Here is a 25,912-nt window from a genome sequence, read left to right on the forward strand (position 1 = left end):
CCAACCAATGTGGTCACTTGGGTAGTGAACAGTGGATGGAAGATCTTTCTCTTTGTCTCTCTCGTCTCTGTAAATCTGTCTTTCCAATAAAGAACAAATAAATCAGGACCATTACCACCCTGTGGGAGACCACAGTGGAATTTCTGGCTCCTGGCTTCAGCTTGTCCCATTCCTGGATGTTGCAGCCTTTGGGAAAGCTAAGCAGAGGATAGATCTCTCTTTCTCTTTCTGTTTTACTTTCTGTCTCCAGTAAATGCTCCGCTTTTCAAGTGAATAACTGCTTTTAAAAATTAATATTTTCTCTTACTGGATCTTTTGGGTTTTTTAATTTTATTAGTTACAAACAAACTAAACATTAAACACATCAGTATTTTTCTTTCTGGCAAAAGCTCTGTTACTAGACTTTATGACTAGAGGTCATATATAAGGATAGAGGTCTGTTAAATTCTGATAAAATATTCCAAATCTTTCCTTTCATACTGTTATTATAACACAATGAGAATTAAGTTTTGTATTTGCCTATATTGAAAATCAATTTACCTAGAACAATTTTTAATTTGTCTATAGAATGTTAATTTATAATCCAATTCATCACAAATGAAGTGTTTGTGTGTGAGCATATCATTTCTCAGCTTTTATGTCAGAGTTCATTGGTTACTACATTTTTATAAAATAGCCACATCAATTTTAATTTGAAAGTATATTATCTCAGTCCTTCATTTACTGGTCAACTCATTTATATATTTAAATATTTTAACTTGATTACTTATTTATATGGGATTGAGAAAGAAAGGGAGAAAGACCAAGAGTTCTCATCTACTTATTTGTGCTACGAATGCTTATCCGAGCAGAGGCTCTGCCAGTGTGCAAGGCCGAAGGCAGGAGCTCAGCATTCATCTTACAGGTGGATGGCAGGCACTAAACTACTGGAGTCATTCCCTGCTACCTTCCAAATTCTATCCTGGCAGGAAGCTGGGATCAGAAGTCAGAGCTGCCAATAAGTATCAAGGCCTCCGTGGTAGGAAACGGGAATCCTATTTGCTAAAATTAAAAACTCTCCTAAGCATTTGTTTTCCAAGATTTCTTTCTCTTTTTAATCAAAGACATTACCTTTACTTTTTAACAGTATTTAGAAATATTGGTAGGAAAGAGAATGCCATTATTTTCCCTTTTTTTAAAATTTAAATCTGACATTTAAATCTAAAGATGAATTTATCAATTGTATGTCATTTTCCAATACTATGTAATCTTAACTTTTGCAAACACAGAAAATATGTTATGTTCCAAAGCAACAAATTAAAACTTGTTGAGTATACATTATGCTTTCACTATACTGTCAGAAATCAATTATTACAACTATTTCTAACAAATGAAAACAACATCTTTATTTTCACTTCAAAGAAAAAAAATAGAAAAAAATTGCTTTAAAAAATGCAGCTCATACAAGTAGTACCAAAAGAATTTCAGTTCCAGCATGAATGAAAAAGGAAGCAAATGCTTGGGATTCCAGTATCCATCACCATTTGACAATTACAGAACAGAGGTAAGGCATGTGCTGACTTTTCTAAAATGTTTATTAATTCTAAAATGGGTGGAAATCTACTTAGAAATTTGAGTGATTTATTAAAATCATAATTGCTGATAATTACTCATTATTATTTTCTATTTTAATAAAGTTATATTTACTACCAACATTTAAACTTAGAAAATATTAATGTTTTTAAATTCAATTGTAACAATAGTGCCAATATTATACAGAAAAATTCATCAGACATAATGGTATGCTGGATTATTGACATCTTCACCCCAAATACTACAAAACCAGCCACTGATATACAGGAAGGCTTTGTAACAGTTAAGCAAAATTAGTACAAAGAAGTGAAAAATTCGTAAGTAAGGATTAATATTCTCATTTTTATTTTAGCAGTTAAAAGGTTAAAGTTTGCTCTATTCTGATAAGTATTATGACACGTTGAATAACTTATATTCTAAGACTGATGATATTTATCAGCATCTTCAGAACATGTTGCTTGCAATTTACCTACACTATGCAAGTTACATACTTGATGAGAGTTACCAATAAGGAATTAAAAGACACTCACTCTTTTTCCAGGAGGACCTGGTGGACCAGCCTCACCAGATGGACCAGGAGGGCCCTAGACAACATGAAAAACATGCTTTCAGTGCTTGAACATCATTACATAGCTTATGTATTAATAAAATATGGACTTAAACCAACTTCTTCCCTAATTTCCCCATATCTGGATATATATGTATATGTATATTCATTTAAATATAAGCCCCTTACCAAATATTTAAAGTTCCTCTAGATTTTAATAGCTAGAGTTGGTGAATTTCTGATAAACTATTTCATAACAAGATAAAAAGAAAATCAATTCCTCCTATATAAAACACTGGCTTTATAAGACTTGCTATTTACATCTGGCATGAATGAGAATATATCTGCTAATCAATAGAATCATATGGCTAATTATGCTACTTACTGCATAAATTGGTGATGTCCCAAAAGCATTACCTCTAAATTTCTTCTTATGTTGCACTAATATTTTCATGCCAACATGTTTTCAAATTCTGGCACAGGATATATGTGTGTTTCCCATACACTGTAAGTCCTTGCGTCTCATCCCAGTACTTGCTGGGTATGTTGCTGTACACAAAACTGCAGCAGGAATGCTGCTGTTTTTGAAAGTTTAATTAAGTATCCTCCTTACTTGTTCCCCAAATAGACATGTGGTCAAAGCAGTTATCCGTTGAAAAAAAAAACCTGAACTCACTTAGCGTCACAATTGAAATACTACAGGCCAGTTATGCGCTAATACCTTGGCTTTCCACCTATTAGTATTAATTTTAAACTAATCTTTAGATTTAACACAAATAGATTGACAATTAAATTTGATAATGTGTGTCATGACTTTCCACCTTCATAGGGCCTTCACAAAGTTCATAGAAAATGAGAATCATGAAACACTCATAATTAGATTTTAGAGTATTTTGCAACAAAAAATATTAAAAAATATAGTTTCATTTTTCTACACACTGCTTGAGGTACTGTCATTGTTCTTAATTACTTCAACACTGTTCATGTATGACAGGCTTTAAACTGAAACTCAAAACACTTATCACTTTTTCTTCAAAACACACACACAAACACACCTCTGTAGAGTTGTACTGTTGAAATCTAGATCACTTCTGCTTATTTGATACTATGAAAAGTTTCTTTTAAAAGACAAACAAACCAAAACAAAACAAAACAAATCATTGTACTTACTGGTTGCCCAGGATCTCCATCTTCACCCTTGTCACCACCAACACCATCTTGACCCTATAATGGGTACCAGAAATGAACCCAGATAATCCTAACTATACATTCACTTTAATCACAGATAGAACAAAACCTCACCATCTTCATAAGGTTTTGAGATATATTATTGTCACATAGGCTACTGTAATGATTATAAACATTGCTTCTTCAAAGGAATGCGTTGCTTCTCAGTCTCACCATAAATATTTATAAAACTACTGCTGACACAAACTGAAAGTTTAGTATGATCCTGGTATAAGAAAACAAGAGGTGATTATAAGATCGGTACAGTGTTTTACAACAAATGATGCACTTCGGGAAAAAGGAAGAAATGAAAAGATCTTGTGATAAAGATAATAATTCTGCCGTTCGGATAATTTGTACAAACAACAGGGTGTAGATATTAATCCAAATCTGAGTGATAATCAGGCCATGATGATCTCTAAGTATAGGATTTCTTATAGCTATGCCTACTTTTCAGGCTTTTATTATTTTGCAATGAAGAATTTTCATTAATTTTTGGCCATAGACATGTGGAAACATTCCAGCTAAAATAATGCCTTCATCGCTTCACAACACTTACTGCAGGTCCAGGCTCGCCAGGAGGACCAGGATCACCAGGAAAACCAACAGGACCCTAGAATGATGATTTTAAAAGAAAAGAAACATGAACATGCATTTTTTATAAAGCAATGTATTCTGAGGTTGAAGATGAAAAATTGTTATGGAAAATCTGTCTGAGCTTATTCCACAAGAAATTTGCAAAAAAAAAAAAAAAGTAATCAAGTGAAAATTTTCATGAATGTATGAAATCGTATAGATACTTCCACAAACTAAGATCCAGAGTCATATGATTTCTCCTGTTTGCAGAAAATCTGCAAAGTGAGTGACGTGGAACCTACTTTTATGGGAATTGAGCTCACTTACCGGATTACCCTTGGGGCCATCATCACCTGGTGGCCCCTTAGCACCAGGAGGTCCAGCAGCACCAGGTGGACCAGCTTCTCCCTTCTCTCCTCTTTCTCCTTTGGGCCCCTACACAAAACAAGGAAAAGTATAGTTATTGTACTGTCTTTAAATCAGAGATTCCTAACCGCAGCACACCGAAACGGAAATTTCTTTGTTTCAGAAACTACCCTATATGTTATAAGATGCAAAATATCTAATGATAACCCTGCCCTTGAATAATTCGGTGCCGCTACCCAGTACTCTTTAAAATCTGAACCCCAAAATGTCTCCAGACATTGCCAAACTCATTGCAGTTTCAAACTAGTGTTAGGATAATCCAAACCAACATAATCATATAAATTGTAAATGTTGATTTGAGATGGCAGGATTTGTTGCTTGTTTTATCAACAGTCCACCAATAATAGTAGAAGCAGTAAAGATCTCACAGTTTTAACAATCTCATTTAAATAAATGAGATTATATGACTTTTTTTGATATGTGAGTGAATCCAAGCAAATAGAATAAGTATAAAATTATTAAAATGGTCTTGTCCTGTAAGGGTTATTATCTTTAACAAGTTAGAGGAGCTAAATAAAGTTGAATTAGAAGTAGGAGTTAAATTACATTGGTTAAAATGTTGTAAAATCAATGTCTAAACCAAAAAATCAGTAATATCTGACACTGATAATGAGATTGAACTTACGCCTGGCCCTGCTTCTCCAGGAGGCCCTGGGTTTCCTGCTTCTCCAGGTTCACCCTTTAAAAAACAAAAGAAAAAAAATGGAAAAAAACATCACATGAGGATGCTTTGTATTTGTAACAGATCATGCCCTTTAAGTTTTCATATTTAGTAAGGAGAATAGACTTTTGTGTCAAGAATCTTAATATTTTATCTCTCAGGTGGGGAAACAGAAATAGGCTTGATGATACAGGATGTAAAAGTGTCTCATTCTTGGATTGATGTTAGGGCATAACATAACAAAGTTGTTGCCTGTGAGACAGGTGTTCCAACTGAGACCATGTGACTTCGTTTTGTAAAATAGTGTTCCAGTTACTCCACTTCTAATGTAGCTCTTCTCTAATAGCCTGAGAAAAGCATCATATTTCTTGAGTGAAATAGTACATAATTACATCTAAATTAGATATGGTAGCAAAATTATATTAAACACATTAAATCTGTTTATAGCATCAACAATCTTACATACTTTTCCATCTAAAAAGCAATACTCAGTGTAGATTACATAAAATTGTATGAGAATTAAAAAGTATTATAAAAGTATCATTACTTATGGTGTAACTCTTTATGCAATTCTATAACAAATTTGTTTAGATATGGACTACTCTTAAAATGAATTACTCTATAAGCTCATAGTCAGGAAATAAACCTTAAGTGTATAGGCAGCTTAAGAAATATCTTCATAAAGTTCTTATTTTTGAGAAAATGACTGAAATACCAAAACTACTTTTAACAACTATGTTTCACATGAGGGACAGGTTAAATGCATTTAATTAATGCAGCATCACTTCTTGTTTGTTTCATTGCTACTTTGCACCACATTTCCCAAAAAATGTTTCTGTCTTGCTTTGTCTCACAGAAAGTTTCAAAAACAAAAAGTAAAAATTAAAATTCTATTTTTTTAATTTTAGAAAATTTCAAATCAGGTGACTATTACATGTAAAAGTTAGCAACCTGTCTGAATCTTTCTTGTAATAAACTTTTAGAATAGTTAATTACAAATGCCTGATCCTGACTTGAACAAAATGTGCATGCTGAACAGAAGTAAATATTAAAATAACATATTTTAATATTATTGTTATCATAAGTCTTAAATCCATCAAGTAAAACAAGCAGCATTAAATGTATGATAAAATGTGCTAATAAGACTGAAGACCACGGAATAGAATCACTTTTAACGTTAGAATAAGTTTGCCTCATTAATAGAAAAAAAAATTACATCCTTTTCACAGCATAACATTTTATGGAATTTAATTATTCCAAAAATTTGATTTTAAGTTAAACTAATATCAACAGCGATTTCCTAGCAAATCACATAAAGAATATAATACAAATGTGAAATGAGAAATCAAATGAATCATCGATAGTTTTTATAACAGTAGATTTTTAGAAATGTAGGCATGTTTGCAAGAAGAGACAGCTAGACTTAGCAGAGATGCTAGGATACATGCCAAATATTTTGAAAACTGCCAAGAATCATAATCCCAGACATTACAAATAAACTCTCAATGTATTTGTTATCCAAGAGTTTTTTCTTTTCTTCGAGTCAGTAATCTCAACCAATATCTTCTATTTTTACCACTTCATACTACTAGAAATACTAACCTAGGTAGAAATTCATGATTTTGATTGAATCTTAGTAATTTTCTGATAAAAACACCCTTTTCCTGCCTCAGCTTTCCAAACCTACAGTATAGATAATAATATCACCATGTGGGATTGGATTAGTGTAATATCTAATCTGGCCATCGAAAACATAACTCCAACTGATTTAGCTTAATTTTTTATCATTACTAGAGTATATTTGTTGTATGTTTCACATAAAGTGCTTAATACTGATATTAGAAGCTCTTAAAGTATTATCTAGAATTGCCAAACATTCTTTAACATTAATGTTTCAATTATATATCATTAAGTTCATTACCTTTTCTCCCACACCACCAACTGAACCAACAGATCCTGGTGGTCCTTGTGGGCCCTGAAGTACATAAAAAGACAGAACATTATCTATTCTTGTGGTTAAATAGTAAGTTCATACCTGGAAGATTATTCCAATCCTCCATGGCATAGTCATGTCAGTTTTAGAGGATGATTTTGAGGTAGATAAAAATTATAATTCTGGTTAAGAATCAAGAGATAGAAAAACACACACAGAATGAGAGGGAATGAGAAATGAGAAAAGACAGAAAAGAGAATGAGAGGGAAGAGGGGAAGAAAGAAGAGAATATTATAGTCTTAGAATTCCAACCATGTACTGCATTGATTCTGTTCTCTGTGTTGATCTCACATTAGCATGAAAAACAAGCAAAAACAAAAAATCTTAGAATCCATTCTATAAATTTTTTTCTTATGAGCCATTTTTTTATCTTTCAAGTTAACTAAGGGAAATTAAAACCTGAGAGCATTTTTATTTCATCTATTCCCAGGATACTCTGCACAGTCCTTGCCAGGATTAAAAATGTAAAAGATCAACAAAGAAAAGCTAGAATGTGAAAAGCATAGAATGTGAAAAGCATAGGCTGCTTCACCATGAAAATGTAAAGTCAGAAAAGATATCACCAAGGTCTACACATTCAATAATGATAACTGCTATGATTTCAATAGGATATAGTGCTCAAACCCACAGAGATGGTTACTTCACTAAGTCATAAGCTGATAACAGAAGCTACATCATTATGGTATTTAGAAGCTGGACCCAAAGGGAGATCCTTTCATCACTGGAGGTGTTTCTTGGAAAACAGGGCACCAGAGATGTTATAAAAGTGAGCTGGGCTCAGCTCCTCCTTTGCTTCTAAGTAGCCATCTGACCTTTCTGCACACATTTCACACTGCCATGCTTGGGCCTTACCAGTCTGCTGAACAGAGGGCTACCTGATCCTGCACTGACAACCTCCAAAAACTGTGAAGCAAAGTAAACCCACTTCCTTCGTAGGTCACTTTTCACAAGTGTAAGTTAAGTACAAATAGCTAACTGACTAATATAGTAAAACATGATGAATGTTGTGTTGCATTTTAAAATACTATAATACTGTGATAGCTCATAAGCTTGGGGACTATTCTCACTAACATGAACATTAAAGAATACTGTGACTATTTCCTTCGTATCTCAAAAAACATCTGCCATGAAGCAGTATCAAAACTTAAATAACTTCAAATTAATGAACACATGTTTCATGTTCTTACATCTGCTCCACTGGGGCCTTGAGGTCCTCTTGGGCCTGGAGGGCCAGGTGGACCCTGGAAAAGATGAATAATAAAGTTAATAAGGACAAAATTCAAATACACTTTAAATGTGTTCATTTCCTGATTGAGGAAGCTGATTCATTTTTAAAGCCTATGAAATTACAGTCAGCAAACCATATCAGCCTTGCACATGTTTCTTGGTAGATACAACAGCAGGTTAGCAAATTATTCTTTTGTATAAGTATGGATAAATTGCAAACAGAAAAAAAAATGTCAGTAGACAAACAAGCCAATAAAGACAATTGATATTATGTGGTACATTGCACTTAATAATATAGCTAGAAATATTTTATACTATAAGTGTAACATAGTTTAAAGGATATGTTATTGGCTATATACCCCATTCACCCAACTAAAGTACTTTTGGTTTTGGTTTATTACATTGCTTGTGTGTATGTGTGTGTGTACATGTATGCATCTGTGTGTGAATGCCTATGTTCTGTATGTTAGAATTGGGAATAATTGGTTACTTCTGTTTCAAAATGAAGGTTTTCCCTCTTGGTTGTACAATAATTTTAACTGAGAATATTTTTTGTTGTTGAAAAATGACCAGAACATTCTACTTCAAGGTTAGGATTCATATAGGTTTTGGTGAATACCAGAACATTAGTAATTTTTAAAAGTCAGGATTTATTCTGATGTCATGATTGAAGTTTCTCTAGCATTGCTTCTTAAGAGAAGGTCACCAAGCATTCAGAAACCACAACAACTGTACCTAGTATAGAGCTGCTAAAAAGCTGATTCCGTTCAGAAGCATCGATCAGTTATGTGAATCAGACATGTTCACTGTGCATTCCTTTTACTTAGGTTTAATTATACCAACTATTTTTAAAAATATAATATATTTCAGTGTGTTTTCTAAGGGACCAAAATCCCTAGCATAAAACTGCAAGTATCAAAACAGGACTCTAAAGGAGGTAACAGTTGGAGGCACTGCTGAAGGAAAACGATAATTAAGACGTGTTTTAATCCCTTTTCCTTGATGATTCCAAATAACTTGCCAATCATCTTACTGAATAAGTGTTGATCAAACAGCACATTTAATATATTTAACTGAAATCATAGAGCAGAAATCCAGAATCAGTAACACAAATAATGATAAATACTATCATCAGAAATGTGACAGCATTCCCTATTATTTGTAGGATTTCCAAGTAGAAGTAAGTTTTCTTCTCCTTTCTTTCTTTCAAATCAACTAAAGTCTGGCAATTGGATTTGTACAGATTAGGAATAAGCCAGTACTTTAAAAGTACATAAGAACATAGGATTCAAACAGATTTATTTTTTCCCAATGATTTTAAGACTGTGTATGTATCAAAATGAAAAACTATAAAAATCTAGAATCCAATAAATTATATATTAATACTAACCCAAATAACATCAAACCAAAATGAAAAAGCCTGAGAACATATGAGTGAGTGCACATATTTAATGATTGCTGATGGTGTCTACATGCAGAAGTGTTCTAATTTTTAGGACAACTTTGTTCACACTTTAAGAAACCCACAAGCAGACTGGAAGTACATGATGTCCACCAAGCACCGGAAAATTAGTAACTTACCATGGGACCCACATCTCCATTTTCACCTTTTTCACCAGGAGGGCCTGGAAGACCCTAGAAAATAAAGCAGATAATGATAAAAACCACTCATTTTTTGAAAAGATATATATGTTCAATTGATAATCTGAAATCCAAATTAAATATAAAGATACATTGAGATTATGTGATTAAGTGTGAGTTATTAAAATATTCGTAATGCAGGTGGTATCTACATGTTACAAAACCTTTGCACCTATCATTCAAGATTTGTATTATTTATCCTGGCTGTATTTCTTATAATGACTAAATGCAAAATGTTACTCTTAAATTTATGATTTACCATTTGCACTTTCATAACTAGTACATCTTATGGTCATGATATAGACTTTCTGTAAAATTACATTGCATTTTGCAATATCCATCCTGATGAGGTCTTCAAAGTTCATTTCTAAGATTGTAAATGTTTGGAGTTTCTGACCTATAAATTCACTCTCTCAATATTAAAAATACATGAAAATGTAAAAAGTATTGTATTGTACTTCCTTTATTCTCTTAACTCAATTTACAGCATATACAATTGTACTACAATAGATGTAGAAGAGGTTTGGTCTTACAGTATAAATACAAGCAGTGTATCTTGTATTTAAATTTCATCTGGCTATCTCTTACCAACAAAATTATTTTCCTTCACCATTTGAACTTTCTAATTCTCTCATGCAGGATTATTTATATTTGCTCTTTCACGTTACAACAAAACTTTGTACACACTTGACATTCATATTTACAGATATTATTATGTCACCAGCTGAAACACTTACACTCATATACTTATACTTATACAAGTATAAAAATAAAATAAAAATAAGTAATAAAGAATAAGTAAGCAATAAAGAACAAACGCATCTTAATAAATGGAATATGCATAGTGAAATCTTAATTGTAAAATAGATATGTAAAATAGCTCTGAAAATTATTGCACAGAAATATTCAAAGTAATAGTTTAATATTATAAAAATTCATTTTAATTTTTGTTATAATCAATTATGTGCAATTTTTATAATCTATACAAAATTTATTTTTAAGATTTGTACCTTAGTGCTTCCTATTGAATCTAATATGGAAATTTAAAATCCAATATACTGAAAGTTCTAAATAATTGCCAGAACTGTCATAAATTCATTGACTTTTTGTCACTTTATTTCATTTCCTGTAATTATTTGACCATAAACCACAATAAGTGTTTTTTGTTTATTAGCCCTACATGTGTGTACAAAGCAGCTAAAACATTAACTTCAAAATGTAACATTTTCCAAGTTACACAAATGATGACAATTTAACTTTTTTATTTAATTTTACATTGTCCTGCTCTGTTCTATTGATAGAAATAGTAACCCATGAAATTCTTTTTTATCATCTACTAAGTCCACATCACATTCTATTGGAAAATTGGATGTTTTACTGAATATGTTGGTTAACTATGTTTAATATGATCAATTCATTTTAATGAAGAAGTTTTATAAATTTACATAAGAAAACATGGTCAGGATTTCATTTTATTTTTCTCAAATGTCACTAGGATGCACTATGTGCATTCCCTTAAATGTTACCTTTAACTGATATAAACTTCTGGAAGTATAAGCAAAGTTGCCAGGAAGAAATGACCAGGTATAATTTACAAGGTTGCAGCTTAAGTAAAAAACCAATTGTAAGTTACTTTAGTCCTTAACTTTAGAGATTCTATCTCATTCATATGTAGAGAAACTTAATGTTTAATATGCAAATATATGCAAATATATTTTAATAAAACTGACAAATGTTTCACTTTAAGGTCATTTTCTTAAGAAGCCAGCATTACAACTTAAGCATAATTCAGGTGTTTATTTTATTGCAATAAGAGATTACATTCCTCATTTTTTGTTCAGGATTCCATAGCATTTGAATAAAGAGTCTGTGTAATTAAAGCTCTTCAAACTGAATGACATCTCAATATTATTCGGAAGCTTTTCTACTAGAAGCCACGTTCTGTATTATGGCCTTCTTCACTTATTTGAAAGGTGAAGTTATACAGTGGAGAGGAAGACACATGAGAGAGAGAGAAAATCTTCCATCTACTGGTTCACTCTACAAAGGCCGCCAGCAACCTAGACTGAACCAGAGCAAAGCCAGGAATTTCAAGCCCAGTGCTTGGATCATCCTCTCCTGCGTTCTCAGGTGCTTTAGTGGAGGCGGGACTAGAAACGGTTCAGCCAAAATTCCAGCAGCTTCCCAAATAGGATGCCAGCATTTGCAGGTAGCAGCTTAATCCACTGCACCCAATGCAAGCTCCTTTCATTTATTCCTATTATTAGTTCAATAGACATCTTCTAATAAGAAAACCAAAATATTTATTTTTAATTAATTTTCATTATAGTCTGAGCTGATTATGTCAGAATCTCCTTTTTGTTAAAATTAATAGAGACATAGTAAATTGAGTTCTCCTGTTGCAAGGAACTAACCATGCCGAATGGCACTCGAGTGTTAATCAGTTATCACAAGTCCTATCTTTCTCCTAGGGAGTAATTTATGCATGGAGAGATTCTTTTTAAGGTCGATCAATTTAAAATAATTTGCCACTTAAATGATACATCAGAAAACGAATTTAGATCAAGAACTCTCATTAAGTACATATCCCCTTCATTTGCAGTTGCACAGTAAATATCGAGTTGAAAAATACAATCATTTAAGCTGTTTATTAGATTAGTAACATTTATGTCTATTATAATTGCTAATATCCATTCTGCCATGAAGGCTCAATTAAATGATGCAGATGCAATTGTGAACATGTTAATTACATTAACATCTTTTCAGTTTCTTGATTTAAAGAGGTGGCTGCAGGAAGATATCATCAATTTTTCTTTTTTAGTGAACTGATTTCTTCAGTCATCCTGGAGCACATTTCCCACTTTGTGGAAGTGAGGATAATTTTTATTGGCTGTTTTATGAATTGAAACTACAAATCCCTTCTTTAAACCTGAGAGCTTATAGGATTCAAAATAGACAGTAATGTGTCCTGAGAAAATAAAATTTTATTTTGTTAAAATGTATGCATTTATTTGAAAGACAAGGAGACAGAGAAAAAGATAACAAGTTAGAGAAAGAAACAGAAGTCATCCATCCTTTGGTTTATTCCCCAAATGCTCACGGTGTCCAGGCTGTGGTAACTCTAAAGCTGCCAGCCAGGGATTCAAGTCACGTCTCCCACATGACTGGCAGAAATTCAGTCACTTGAATCATTGCTTTTGGTCTCCCAGTGTGCACACTCAGTAGGAAGTGAGAGCAGAAGTTGAGAACAACAACCTGCCCAGAAATCTACATTTAATGCCTTCCTGCTCTTTTCAATTACGTGTGCTTCTCAAATATACTGATATGCTATACTCCTGATTGCTTGTATAGTTGTCTTTTAAATGCAAGAGTTAAAACTAACAAATATTCCCAACACGGTAGACTAGCGGCTAAAGTCCTCGCCTCGCTTGCACTGGGATCCCATATGGCGCTTGATCTAATCCCAGTAGCCCTGAAGCCCTGGGAACCTGTACCATTGTGGGAGACCTGGAAGATGCTCCAGTGGATCTGCTCAGTTCCGGCTGTTGAAGCTGCTTGGGGAGTGAATCAATGGACCTAAGATCTTCCTTTCTCTCCTCCTCTCTGTATATCTGCCTTTCCAATAAAAATAAAAAGGGTCCAGTGTGGTAACCTGTTGGCTAAAGTCCTCACTTTGAATGCACCAGAATCTTATATGGGTGAGGATTCTAATCCTGGCAACCCCACTTCCCAACCAGCTCCCTGTTTGTGGCCTGGGAAAATAGTCGAGGATGGCCCAAAGCCTTTGGACCCTATACCCACATGAGAGACCCAGAAGAGGCTTCTGGCTCTTAGCTTCAGATTGGCTCAGCAATTACAGTTGTGGACACTTGGGGAGTAAATCAAGGGAGGAAGATCGTCCTTTCTGTCTCTCCTCCTCTCTGTAAACCTAATTGTCCAATAAAAATAAAATGAAATCTTTAAAAAAAACTAACAAATATGAAAGTGAAGTGCTTGTACTTTAGAAGTTCGAAAAGAATTACCTGGGAAATAAAATTAAATGCAATCAGAATATTGTGTGCAGTAGCAGACACTCATTAAGTATCTTAAAAGTGATGCATCTATTATAAATCAACGTAATGTAGTTTTAACCTCATGAATGTAACAAACTACTTAATCCCATAATTAGCTATTTTGTTACTAAATTGAATTTATACATATTGAACTTACATACAACTTTTGTTCAGCATTATAAATTTTTAGATACAGTGAGCTGCAATACTTATCATTTCAAAAAGTTGATAGTACCAAAATATAAAAAATAAATGTACATTGCTTTTAAAGAATCAGTCCGTACGTATAGCCAAGCAAGTAGTATAAGAAATATCAATGTTTCTAAAGTAATCAGGAAGCAACAAACACACAAAGAAAATGTCTCCTGTGCGATGCTGTGCTTAAAAGTCCAACTGTGGACTCACGCTGTGGTGCAGTACACTAAGCTTCCACCTGTACCAGCTGCTCCCCATATGGGTGTCAGTTTGTGTCCATGCAGATCCCTGCTTATGACCTGGGAAAACAGTGGAGAATGGCTCAAGTCCTTATGTTCCTGCACCCATAGGAGATCCAAAAGAAGCTCCAGGTTCTTGGCTTTAGATGTGGCCAGCTGGATAGTGAATCAGCAGATGGAAAATCTCTTCCCCAAACTACCTCCCCAACTTCTTTCTCTCTTTAACTCTGCCATCCAAATAAAAACAAACCTTTTAAAAAGTATTTTTAAAAGATAGTAAAAAGTCAGGCTGTAAGACAAATATGAACACAACTGTCTAAGTCTGTAACGTTTTGAAACTAATTGGCATTCCCTCTCTGAATATGCCTCATAAAATAGAAATTGTCATTTTAAAAATATAATCCATTTAAAATGGTCTGTTTCACTTTAATTTGTTATCTGTTATTGTTTGATGCTTGCTGATGGCAGCTTGCTATTTTTGCAAATGCTTTTAAATTTTGCAAAATTTATTTTGCTAGTTATTTGAAGTACTTTCATTTTGTCATTTGATCTATGACAGACTCCTTTGAACAATCCAACTTTGAATTTTCAGACTTAGAAGGTTGTAGTTCCTCTTTTGCAACTAAATAGGAAGAAAGGAAGTGTAATACTTTATCTAAAATCAAATTTGCTGTAGAGATAGGAACTGGGACTAGTGCATTCTTCAAAAAATGAATAGTACTTGATTTTAAAAAGAGTAGCTGAAATAAAGATATGCATGTAAGTAAAAACGAGCATTACAGCTAAGCATCATACTTAAGTTAACAAAATGATACCCACTTTCATATCCACCAGAAAAACTTCCTGTGACCAACAGATGTAAAACATGGAGATCGGCGCAGGGAACATCTTACCTGAAGACCTATAGGACCAGGAGGTCCAGGGAAACCTCTTGCACCTTCATCTCCTTTCTGTCCAAACATCCCCTGCTGTCCTCTAGGACCTGGTTCACCATCACCACCCTAGAGAAGAAAAAGAAGAATTACCACAAGTTAGATAAATCATTAAAATCCATCCTAAAAATCTGGCAATTTCTAATTAATAAAAGTGATAAAAAATAACCATGTGAGTAGTATGCTAAAGTACACTCCTTTCTGTAAGCTGATCCTTGTTTATTTTGCTTACATACTTTGTTTCTAGGAGTAAGACTATTCCTATTTGATCATGTGTACTAGATGAAATAAAAGCTGTACAATGTGGGGGAATTCTCATAAATGTCTTACACAGTAAATACTTCTCAACTGGTTATTATTATTTATATTTAAATGAAGTCACTGTTTTATTTGTAAGAACCATCTTGCTTAGCTCTAACAGATAGTTTAAATGTGATTGCATATTAAGCTTACAAAGGAAACTCATTATCACACAAAACTGACCTGCTATCTGACAGTTTATAAAATGAATAAAGAAAACCAGAGCAATTTACATTTGTTGAACAAAATGAAATACTTACAGCAATTCCAGGGGCACCTACTGGTCCTTGAAGACCTGGCGGACCAGGAGGACCCTGCAGTGAGAGAAACATCAGTAAACTTGAAGCTAGAGTCAAGAAAACCAAAATTATAGGAGACAATATATTTGATTAAGATCTTTAAACATCTCTACATCCATTCGAGCAGGTTAGGGAAAGAATGGTTTGTTAGAAGTTGTTTTTCGATTAGCACAGTAACTCTTACTTATTTTGTCATTACTTTCAGAATTTTATATTTACAACCAATTTTAAATTCAAATGTGCTCAAAGTGCCCCAATTTTTCATATTGCACATATTTAAAAATGATTTGTATGCAACCATGAAGAGTCACAGTTAAAAATTTTTCAAATTATCAAAAGTTTTCTTTAATGAGATGTATGTCAAAAAAGACATAATATTTACCTTTACACTATGTTTTAATGAAATCAAATTCTGAGTATTCTAAACATATAGTATTTAGACATGAGAATTTAGAACTGTTTTGTATAATCATGCAAGTGTGGTATTATATATGAAGTAGCCAGAGTCTTTTATTTCAACGAATATATTTCAAGATACTAGGAGTCTTACCTACAAAGATATATTTTAACTATGTTATCTTATTACATTATTAACTGGCCAGGCTCTATTAAAAGATTCATGTTCGAAAGAAGCAAGAGTTGTTGTATTTCTCTTTATTGTAAGTACTTAGATGGGGATTGCGATATCTAAGACCGGTATTCTGAAAATGTGTTCCATGCCCACTGCAGGTCCTTGAGACCCTTTCACTTTACTGCCAAGTCAACAATCTTTTCAGAACCATGCCCAGTTCTTTTGTACTATATATGACACTTGTTCTAATGAGAAAGAAGTGCTGGTGAGTACAATTGCTGGTTGTTTAGCACTTATAATAATACCTGTAGCTACAAATTTTGTTAGCTTTCACTGTATTTTCATACCCATGTACTTTCCATCAACATGAAAACGAGCATTTCACTTTAAAACATTTTTCAAGTGTACATTTATTGTAAGTAGAGCATTGATTAAGAAATCTAAGAAACTAAGAATTTAAAAGCAATCATTTGTGAAAAAAGGATTTATGAATGTAGAAATGTAATTAGTTTTAACAATATTAATTTGCTGATCAGAACAAATTCCACATATTTTCCTTCATATTAAAGAGCTAAAATTAAAAAAAAAAAGAATGCAAAAGCAAGAATAAAAGGAAATGTGTGCATCAGTATTGGTGTATACTTTTGAAAAACTTTGTTTTACATCTTTATCAAAAACGGGTAAGAATGTTATGCTGTTATAGTTGTAATGATCTGTGACTACAGCAAATTTTACTGTATATGAGTAAATGATTATTTTTCCATTCAATTATTATTTATATCCATAATCTATATCAGATGAAATAGAGTCTTTTTCCTGTTCACTTGTCAAACTTCTTGTTTTGTGTAGCCTTAACCCTTTTTGTGCAATGCAAAATCTAAATATATTATCTAGAAAATTAAAGTAAGAAAGAAAGGGATTGGGAATGATGGTACCAGGGAGGGAGGGAGGAAAAGAACACCATTATGTTCATAGAATTTTATCTACCAACCAGAGCAAATATTTGAAAAACTAATTAAAATTAAAAAATTGAAATTCAAAATGACAAATTTTGATAGGGAGAGGAAAAGACAGAGTGAAACAGAGATTTCCTATCCACAAAAGTTGGGGCTAGGCGGGACAGTAGCTAGGAAGTCAGTTTGGATCTCCATGTTGGGTAGCACAGATGCAAATGCAGGACAGATTACCTGCTATCTTCTAGAGTTCACAGTGACAGAAAGCAGGAATCAGGTGCAGGACATGGCTATTGAATATAAGCACTGCAATACAATGGTCAAGCATCCCAAGTGTCATCTAATGTACTAGGCCTAACATCCACCCTGAATTTATTGTCCATGTCAACTATTATGAACTTCATGCATCTGATTTTCTGTACACATTTTTTGCCATAATTTTATAGCACAGAGCAAGAATCTATGCTTTCATATATTTAGTAAGATTTTTTTGTTTCTCTGATGAACAAAATGAAAAATGAAGAACCTATTATGATCTACATATTGCAGCTTTCTGTAAGTTGTTTCTGTTTTGATTCTAGATTTTCTTCTCAGTTACAAATATCTCAGAGAATTTTAGGAGCTACTTATTTGGAGTTGCAATCAGGTGTAATGCAACCCTCTTTCAAAGTCACATGTTAAGGTTTTCAGTGAGTCTATCCTTAAATGCACTGGAACTACACATGGATCACAGAACAGAGTAACAGGAATCAAATTATTAGATAGATACACCAACGTCTACACTAAAATAAAAACATAATAAAGGACAAATCTCTCAAAACACACAATCCTGTTGGAAAGTACACACACACACACATATATGAACACATAAGAGGAAAAGGAAATAGAAAAAATAATCAAAAAATGAAATGTCCATAGAGTCACTAAACTGTATCAATCAGTAAGGAAGTATTGAGTTGTAGTATATTAGCCTATCATCATCTAGTGTGTGTAATCTATGTGAGAAGGAGGGAAGTTTTAAGTGTGATCAGCCTTTTGTATCCACTCACAGGCAATTGCTTCCATGATACACCCCTCCTTGAAACCCATTTCCTATGTAAATTAGCAAAAATGCTACAGATATCCTTCTTTGAATCAACTCTACACTATCTACAAAATATTCTACACTAATGACAAGGGAAAAAGTCTCTACATATTATACATTCTTCTATTTTTAATCTGCATTTGTTGAACCCAAGAAGAGGACCAACTTTATATAATCTGAAAAGGATGAAGACTGCTGATTGTGAAATCAACACACTACTTGATTGAGAAATAAAAATTATTTTGATGTGTTGATGTACCAAAAGACATTTTTCAAAATCTGCATTTAAAATATATGCAACAGATTTATCATTATGTTAATCCAATTTGTTATGATGGAGTTGTAAATAATAATGTATAAATATCTGACAATTACTTAGAGCACAGAAATAGAAAATTCTACAAAATTGCAACGAAGTATAATAAAGCATTGGTGCTGACTGTGTCTTGTTAAGTTTCACTATGGAAAAGTAATCTGCAGTAAACAGTAGAAAGTGTTACATAAATAGTCGTTTCTCAATAGTAACAAGTCACTCACATTTTCTCCTTTGTCACCTTTGCTGCCCTTTTGTCCTGGTTCTCCAATTTCACCCTGCAAGAAAAGATTTAAGTTAAAATTTATCTTCAATATGTCATTTACGCCCTACTATTAACATCATTATCACTAAATCATTAAAACTGTTAAAAATTTTAAAAGATGGGTCCCTCTTTTGCTAACATCCTCTGTTTGATCAATATATGTATGGATACATAAATCACTTTTAGCTGAAGAATACTGAAACAATTTATAACTAACAAAATCAATATTATGTCAAATATTACCACACAAAACTGACAATGAAAGTACAGTGACTTACAGAAATATAAGTATGTATTAGTTAAAAATTGCTTCTCTTTTAGTTTTCAAAATCATAAAACAATACATTATCAGATTGTTACTTCATAGTTTAATAATAGTTTGCAGTTATATTAGAATTGTATTGAATTCAAAAACTAAGTAACCCAGTTATATGTTTCCAATGACATGCTTGTATTCATTGCTTAATTAGTGAAAGAACAGAACAGGATTATGAAGTGTACAGTTGACTAAGTCTTCCTGTGTAATATCCAAGACATTAGGCATCACAATTATACAAATAAGTATTTTTATTTTACATTCATTTCATAAACAGATGTAGACATAAATAAGGAATTTGGCATCTATTCTGTTTTTCACTGTCTTTGCACTTTGATTCCACAGTTCTCACTACGTATATTCCATACAGTATTTTATGGAACAAATATGCTAATCCTCACCATCTCAGGTACAACTTGAGCAGATGCAAGATGTGTGAAACTTCACTTTCCGTTTGACAGTTAACATTAAAAAGGTTAATTCTAGGAATCACATGAAGAAAGCTAAATTCTCAGACTGCAATAACGTGAATAATGAATCCAACCTTGTCTCCATCTTCTCCAGGCGAGCCAGCAGGACCAGCTGGCCCTGGGAGACCCACAGGGCCTTGTACTCCATCTCTTCCTGCAGGGCCTTGGGGACCTTTCTCTCCCTGTATTGAAATGCAACACATTTATGATTTGCTGGAGGTAATTTGTAACTTAGACCTTTGCTGCACTTTTAAATGCATTTGTAATATACATAATCTAATTTCCACATTCAGAAAAAATGTACTATTTCTAGAGGAAAAATTAAGTAGCAACTAACAACATAAAAGATCCTTAGTTTCTTATGTGACTAAGATTGTTTTCATTTTTAATAATTTATGAATTTCAGGCTGTTTCCCACAAACATAATTTAAAGGGATATTTTCTAATAAGTACTATATATGCTGACAAATTTAGAGCCCAATGGTTCTGAAATCTTGCTGAGTTTTTTTTTTCCTTCCCATTTACAGCATTAAACGGTAGTACAGTGGACAGTAAGCTTGAAAATCGCAAGATGTCTTTATAGTGTGTCCAAAGTTTCAACATGTTATATATAAATATTTCCTACTTTTAGCACATTTCTCAAAATATTTCCTAAATTTTGATACTATAACTCTGCTGTTTTTATGATATCAAAAGACAAAGCTATTAGCTTTTAATGGGTTTGCTTTTATTTTGGTTTGAGGCAATAGTATTATTTTCCTGTATTGAATTTTATATATATTGTGTAATTTAAGAATATAGACAGTGCATTGATATTAAAAAAAAAAAACCTCTATTTGCCCTAAAAGATCATTCTACAGTTAAAAAAATTCCTAAAGGGAAAATGATATCCATTTTGTACAAGGCATTATTTCCAATTGCATTTAGTACTTGTGTCTTCAGTCTTGCTTTGGAACTAGGAATCCATACATCACTAGGCCCTGTCCTTGCATTATCCATTCTCCACTTCCCACTGTACTTTTAATTATCTCCAGCTTCTTTACACTAACTTGAGTTTGGTTTGTTTTATGTCCTGATTGCCTCTTGCATATATACACCTCATCACTCAAATTTTATTTTGCAATACAACCATTCTTAGTCTGAACTATTGATATAAGTCCCTGCCTTTCTCCTTCCAATCTAGCATCCATACTATAATTAAGAAACCAATCAGATCATGTTATCTATATTCTTATATCAATTACTTGCTTCATGGACCTAAAGTACGGATCAAACATACAGATCCTCTTGGGTCTTACTACCTGCCAACACTAGCCTTCCCTAATCTTCAATATCTGAACTCCAGTCCATTTGAAGTTTTATTGAGTCCCTTGAATCTAAATCTATGGCCCCTATTGTCACATGTCCTCAGACCTACAGTTTGACCTAGAATGTCCCTAAAAAGTCCCTTCTTCTTCTTCTTTTTTAATCTCCCCTCATCTTTTATGTCTGACATTCAATGTCTAATCCAAGGAAAGGTTTCAATTCTAGCTCAGATTGCTCTGGGATAAAGTGACACAGATGATCCCCTCCTATCACTAACCAGAATTTTTAAATATTTGCTTGTTTTCCTCTAGATCTAAAGCAGAGCAATTGGGGTGGCAAGCCAGGCCAAAGCCAGGAGCCTAGAACCCTATCTGGTCTTTCGTGTGGATGGCAGGATCCAAGCACTGTTTATTACCTCCCCGAATTCATTATCAGGAAGCTGAATAAATTGCAACTTATTTGTGGAAAATGAAAGAAAGCTTCTTTTTATTTATCAATATGATGGAATCAAAAGAAGAAACCAAAAATGGGGAAATATACTGGCACAAAAAAGCAAGCATAAATCCAATTAGTAGAATATAAGTTATGGTCATATAAATATAATATTTTTAGATCTAATGACTTTATGATGAAATAATTGGTTCAAAATTTTCCCTTTTGCTCACTGGACATCAAAGCTCAAACCATATGAGAAGGGCAGCCATGTGCCCTTTCGTTTACCGCCCATACCTGTCATTTACAGACCATGGAAATGATATGGGATTGAAGCTGTAGTAGGAGAGGTGTGCAAAGTTCACATTTTTCTAATATAAAGCAGCAAAGTATGGTTTTAATCAAAACTCAATTTTATTTATTAAAGCAGAAACATGAATGGCCTCTTACATTAATAATATCCAACTTCCTCACAGGTATTAGGTTTCACAAAATATAGAAAAATATAATTCATTTAGCTGACTTGGAAGTTTTTTTCTATTAAAATCATAAAGATGTGTTTAAATGACAGGCATATTTGCATAGAGAACCCAGTGAGTTATGCAGAGTTACTACACTTGAATAAAAAGTAATAACATTTGCAGGTGAGCTGTATAATGCGTCTTCTCTTTGATATTACTTACAGGAGCACCTTTCTCTCCAGCTGGACCCGGAGGGCCCTGGGGTCCTGGACGTCCTGGCAAGCCAATTGGGCCCGCTGTACCTGCTGATCCTCGTTCTCCTGGTGAGCCCTAGTGGACCAGAGAGGATGGAAAGGTATTCTATTAGGGAAACAGTTATTATTTTGCAAGAAACACATGTTTAACAATGTTCCTGTGTCCCGAAAAGTAAAATAATAATAATAACAGAAATAATAATAATAGTAGTACAATATTAACTTTTTGACATTTAAGATCTCTAAGAGGAGGAACATCTGTGCCCTTTATTTAAGCAGTTCATTTACAAGTACCAAATTAATCAAACATTAAGTTTCAAAAATAATGAAAAGGTGAAAAAAAAAGTTCAATATTATTGCTATAGATTTATAATTTATACACATCCTTCTAAAGCATATATAACTGTGTACAAATCTCTGTAACACATACACCTAATAATAATGTCCATTACAATTATATCCCTCTATTATAATGAAATGACAGGGTAGTCTTGACATATGGAGAGTGCTTAGACAACTGAAAATTGGTCTACCATATGACCCAGCCATCCCACTAAAAGAAGTGAAATCTGCAAAAAAGAAAGGGAACTGCATCCCTATATTTATAGCAGCACAATTCACAACAGTGAATTCATGGAAACAGCCACAGGTCCATTAAAGGAGGACTGGTGCAGCTACTCCATGGAATACTTAATACCATTAAAAATAACGAAACATTACTATTTACAACAAAATGATACTAACTGAAGACCTTTATGCTGAGTGAAATAAGCCAGTCCCAAGGGACAAATACCTTATTTTCTGTCTGATGTAAGACAACCCTGATGTAAAATGCAAAACAGATACACAAGTATACATGTATATACATACATTCTCATAGAAGAATTATATAGGGAGACAAGCATACCAGAAAGTGAAGATATATTGCAGTATGCATCTACACTCCTGAATAGAATGAGGACTCCTAAGAAATTGCTAAATAAACCTAGAAAATTCAATACTAAATTTTCTATTATTACCTAAACCTATAATGCCATGACACATTTAAGTAGCAGAATGTTTAACCTGGTGGAAAATGATGTTAGGGGAAATGGGGAAAAAGCAAAAATGGGGTGGGGGATCACTATGCCTACAACACTGAATCACAGAAGTAATAATAACTTAAAAATACTTTGAAAATAAATAAGTTAAAAAATAAATCCTTTTGAAGACATTTGTAGGCTTCACTTTAAACTTGCTAAATACATTTTTTATTTAAAGATTAATTCAGAAATTCCAATTGCATTAAGACACAAATATTATGTTACATAATAAAGTTTCCTAACTATTGTTTCAAAATTTGGACATTTTGCCACAATTTGTTTTTAAATTTATTTTAGCATTCCTTAGGACTCACAGGGTCATATAATGAATACTAAAGAGCTTATTATTTGTATAATAAAGTTTACTCAGTCAAATCCCCAGGAACACACCACATATATTTTGTTAATTTGTTTTAAAAATATCATATGCCATAGTTTCGGAGAATAATCATGTAGGATACTGCATTAATATAAATTACAGGAACTGAAATTTTTAAAATACTATGCAATAAAAGAATAAAACTCATACAAATGCATTTACTGCTATATGAAGTTTAAATATAAATATTTACTATTTTAAATTATATTTAAGAAAAAATAATGAGGACATTGTTTTGCATCAGATTCCCTGATTGATGATGATGCTGTTATTTCATGATTAAACCAAATAAGAAATGTTGGAAAATGTTGTTTATTAACACTTTTAAAAATAATTCATGTTTTGATATTATCAATTCAAATTTCACAAAAGTGATTGCTAAAAACTATCATACCGTTACAGTTCTAACTTGCTGGAAATTATTTTATTATACAAATTTGGAAATTGGATTTAAAAATATTTTTTATTCAAGAAATAAATAGTTGTAATCTTGGCAGGAAAATTTTTGTAATTGTATGAACGAATTTCATTTACATAGTGCTTTAAAATTTGCAAATCAGTTTAATTTTGTCCTGTCATTTTATTATTTAAAAATTCCAGGGAATATATAGTGCAGTTTTAACACCTCTAAAAATGAAGATGCTGTGGCTCAAAGAGGTTTAACTGTTCTTCCCATAATCAAAACTAATTAAAGGAACCTACCCTTGAACTCTATTCTGCTTTCTCTACAAAATTATTCACTGCTTCTCTCTCATGAAGACATCAGTAACTTTCCATTTCTATATAGTGAGAATTTCTTTAAAATCAGATTATATTCAAATTAATTGAAACAATCATTGATTGTAAAAAGAATGTCAAACAAAATTAGTACTTAATTTGCTGACATTATTCTCTGGATAAATTCACAAACTACATGGAATACTTGTATTTGGTCAGTTATTAAATAGTAGAAATTAAAATAAATAGAGGGTTATAGATTTGAGATTAAAGCAAATAGTATAAAAAGAAAATTGATTTGGCCTTCTTTTTTAAGATAACAACTTATAATTTTGTAATTATAAGGTGAACTAAGTATGTTTAAAAACATTCCCAGATGATGCACATTACACTGCACCATAGTTAATCAGGTGATAATATAATATTTTTAATCAGCCAATGATTCCAAATGCTAAAAAAACCAAATTTTGATAAAAATTTCCAATGAGTCTTTTTGAAATAATAAACATCTACTCTTCTCTCAAATGATGTGATTTAATAATATGAAAATATTTTATGAAAAACAATCAGTTCAATCATGATAATGGTTAACAAAATGGTAGAATTAGGCTGAACACTCCAAATTCCAGGGGAAAAAAAAATAATAATAGCAGAGTGCTAGAGATGTTTTTGGATTTGAGAATGGAAGCCCTAATAGTAACAATAAACCAAGATTTGCCTCCAGGTTTTACAGAAAGCGAAGCCAGTCAACCAGAAAATGTGGTGGGTAAGACTGAGAAGAGAACAAATCCCTGACTTTGAGAGGAACACAAGTTTGTCACTCAAATAATAGAAAGAAATGGAAGAAGGGTTTCAGTAGTAAAACGATCCTGTGTGGTAATAGAAAACATCAACAGAAGATAATGTATATAAGGGCTACAACTACTTTGTATTACTTAGATTAAAATTAGAATCATTGAAAATACAACCATGACTATCTGAAAAGCTCATCAGTGTTCATACAAGGTGACTGCGTTCCATTTGTGTTTGAATATCTCACGGGCACACCTCAGGAAAGAATTACTATTCATCGGTTTTATCAGATTGAAAATAAGTATCCAATTTAAGAGGTCAAATGTTTTATTTGTAATTGACTACACCAAAGAAAAGATACAATTTTGATCTGTCATGCCATGAAATATCGTTCTCTTTTTAAACCTGTTTAAATCCTAACTCTTCAAAGACTACCTGAGACAGATGTCACTGGACTGCAAGGAGACACTGAGACTGACAGCTATCACCTATGGGACATTGAGAAAAAAAAAAAAAAACGCAGCTAACTAGAATAAGGAAACTTGTATTAAAAGAATTTACAAATTCCAAATTATTGAGCTTCTTGTTTAGCCATGATTGTGCTGAGTACTGTGCTCATACAATGCGATCT

The 25,912-nt window shown here is 32.7% G+C and overlaps 1 protein-coding gene across 4 annotated transcripts in view; it reads right to left on the minus strand.

Annotated features, from left to right (window-relative positions):
- The window catches only part of COL11A1 (collagen type XI alpha 1 chain), a 171,708-nt gene that overhangs the window by 27,941 nt on the left and 117,855 nt on the right, over window positions 1-25,912 (minus strand). For all 4 annotated transcript variants that reach the window (XM_040998298.1, XM_040998296.1, XM_040998299.1 and 1 more), the window contains 13 exons: window positions 22,280-22,387; window positions 19,934-20,041; window positions 19,033-19,086; window positions 15,849-15,902; window positions 15,250-15,357; window positions 9,811-9,864; window positions 8,190-8,243; window positions 6,931-6,984; window positions 4,974-5,027; window positions 4,250-4,357; window positions 3,906-3,959; window positions 3,290-3,343; window positions 2,103-2,156 (listed from right to left, as the gene is read on the minus strand). In XM_040998298.1, coding sequence (XP_040854232.1) covers window positions 2,103-2,156; window positions 3,290-3,343; window positions 3,906-3,959; window positions 4,250-4,357; window positions 4,974-5,027; window positions 6,931-6,984; window positions 8,190-8,243; window positions 9,811-9,864; window positions 15,250-15,357; window positions 15,849-15,902; window positions 19,033-19,086; window positions 19,934-20,041; window positions 22,280-22,387 — 918 coding nt within the window. The remainder of the gene's footprint in view (window positions 1-2,102; window positions 2,157-3,289; window positions 3,344-3,905; window positions 3,960-4,249; window positions 4,358-4,973; window positions 5,028-6,930; window positions 6,985-8,189; window positions 8,244-9,810; window positions 9,865-15,249; window positions 15,358-15,848; window positions 15,903-19,032; window positions 19,087-19,933; window positions 20,042-22,279; window positions 22,388-25,912) is intronic.

The sequence above is a fragment of the Ochotona curzoniae genome, unplaced genomic scaffold, assembly GCF_017591425.1.
Source record: "Ochotona curzoniae isolate NIBS_2020 unplaced genomic scaffold, NIBS_Ocur_1.0 scaffold_1037, whole genome shotgun sequence".
Classification (NCBI taxonomy): Eukaryota; Metazoa; Chordata; class Mammalia; order Lagomorpha; family Ochotonidae; genus Ochotona; species Ochotona curzoniae.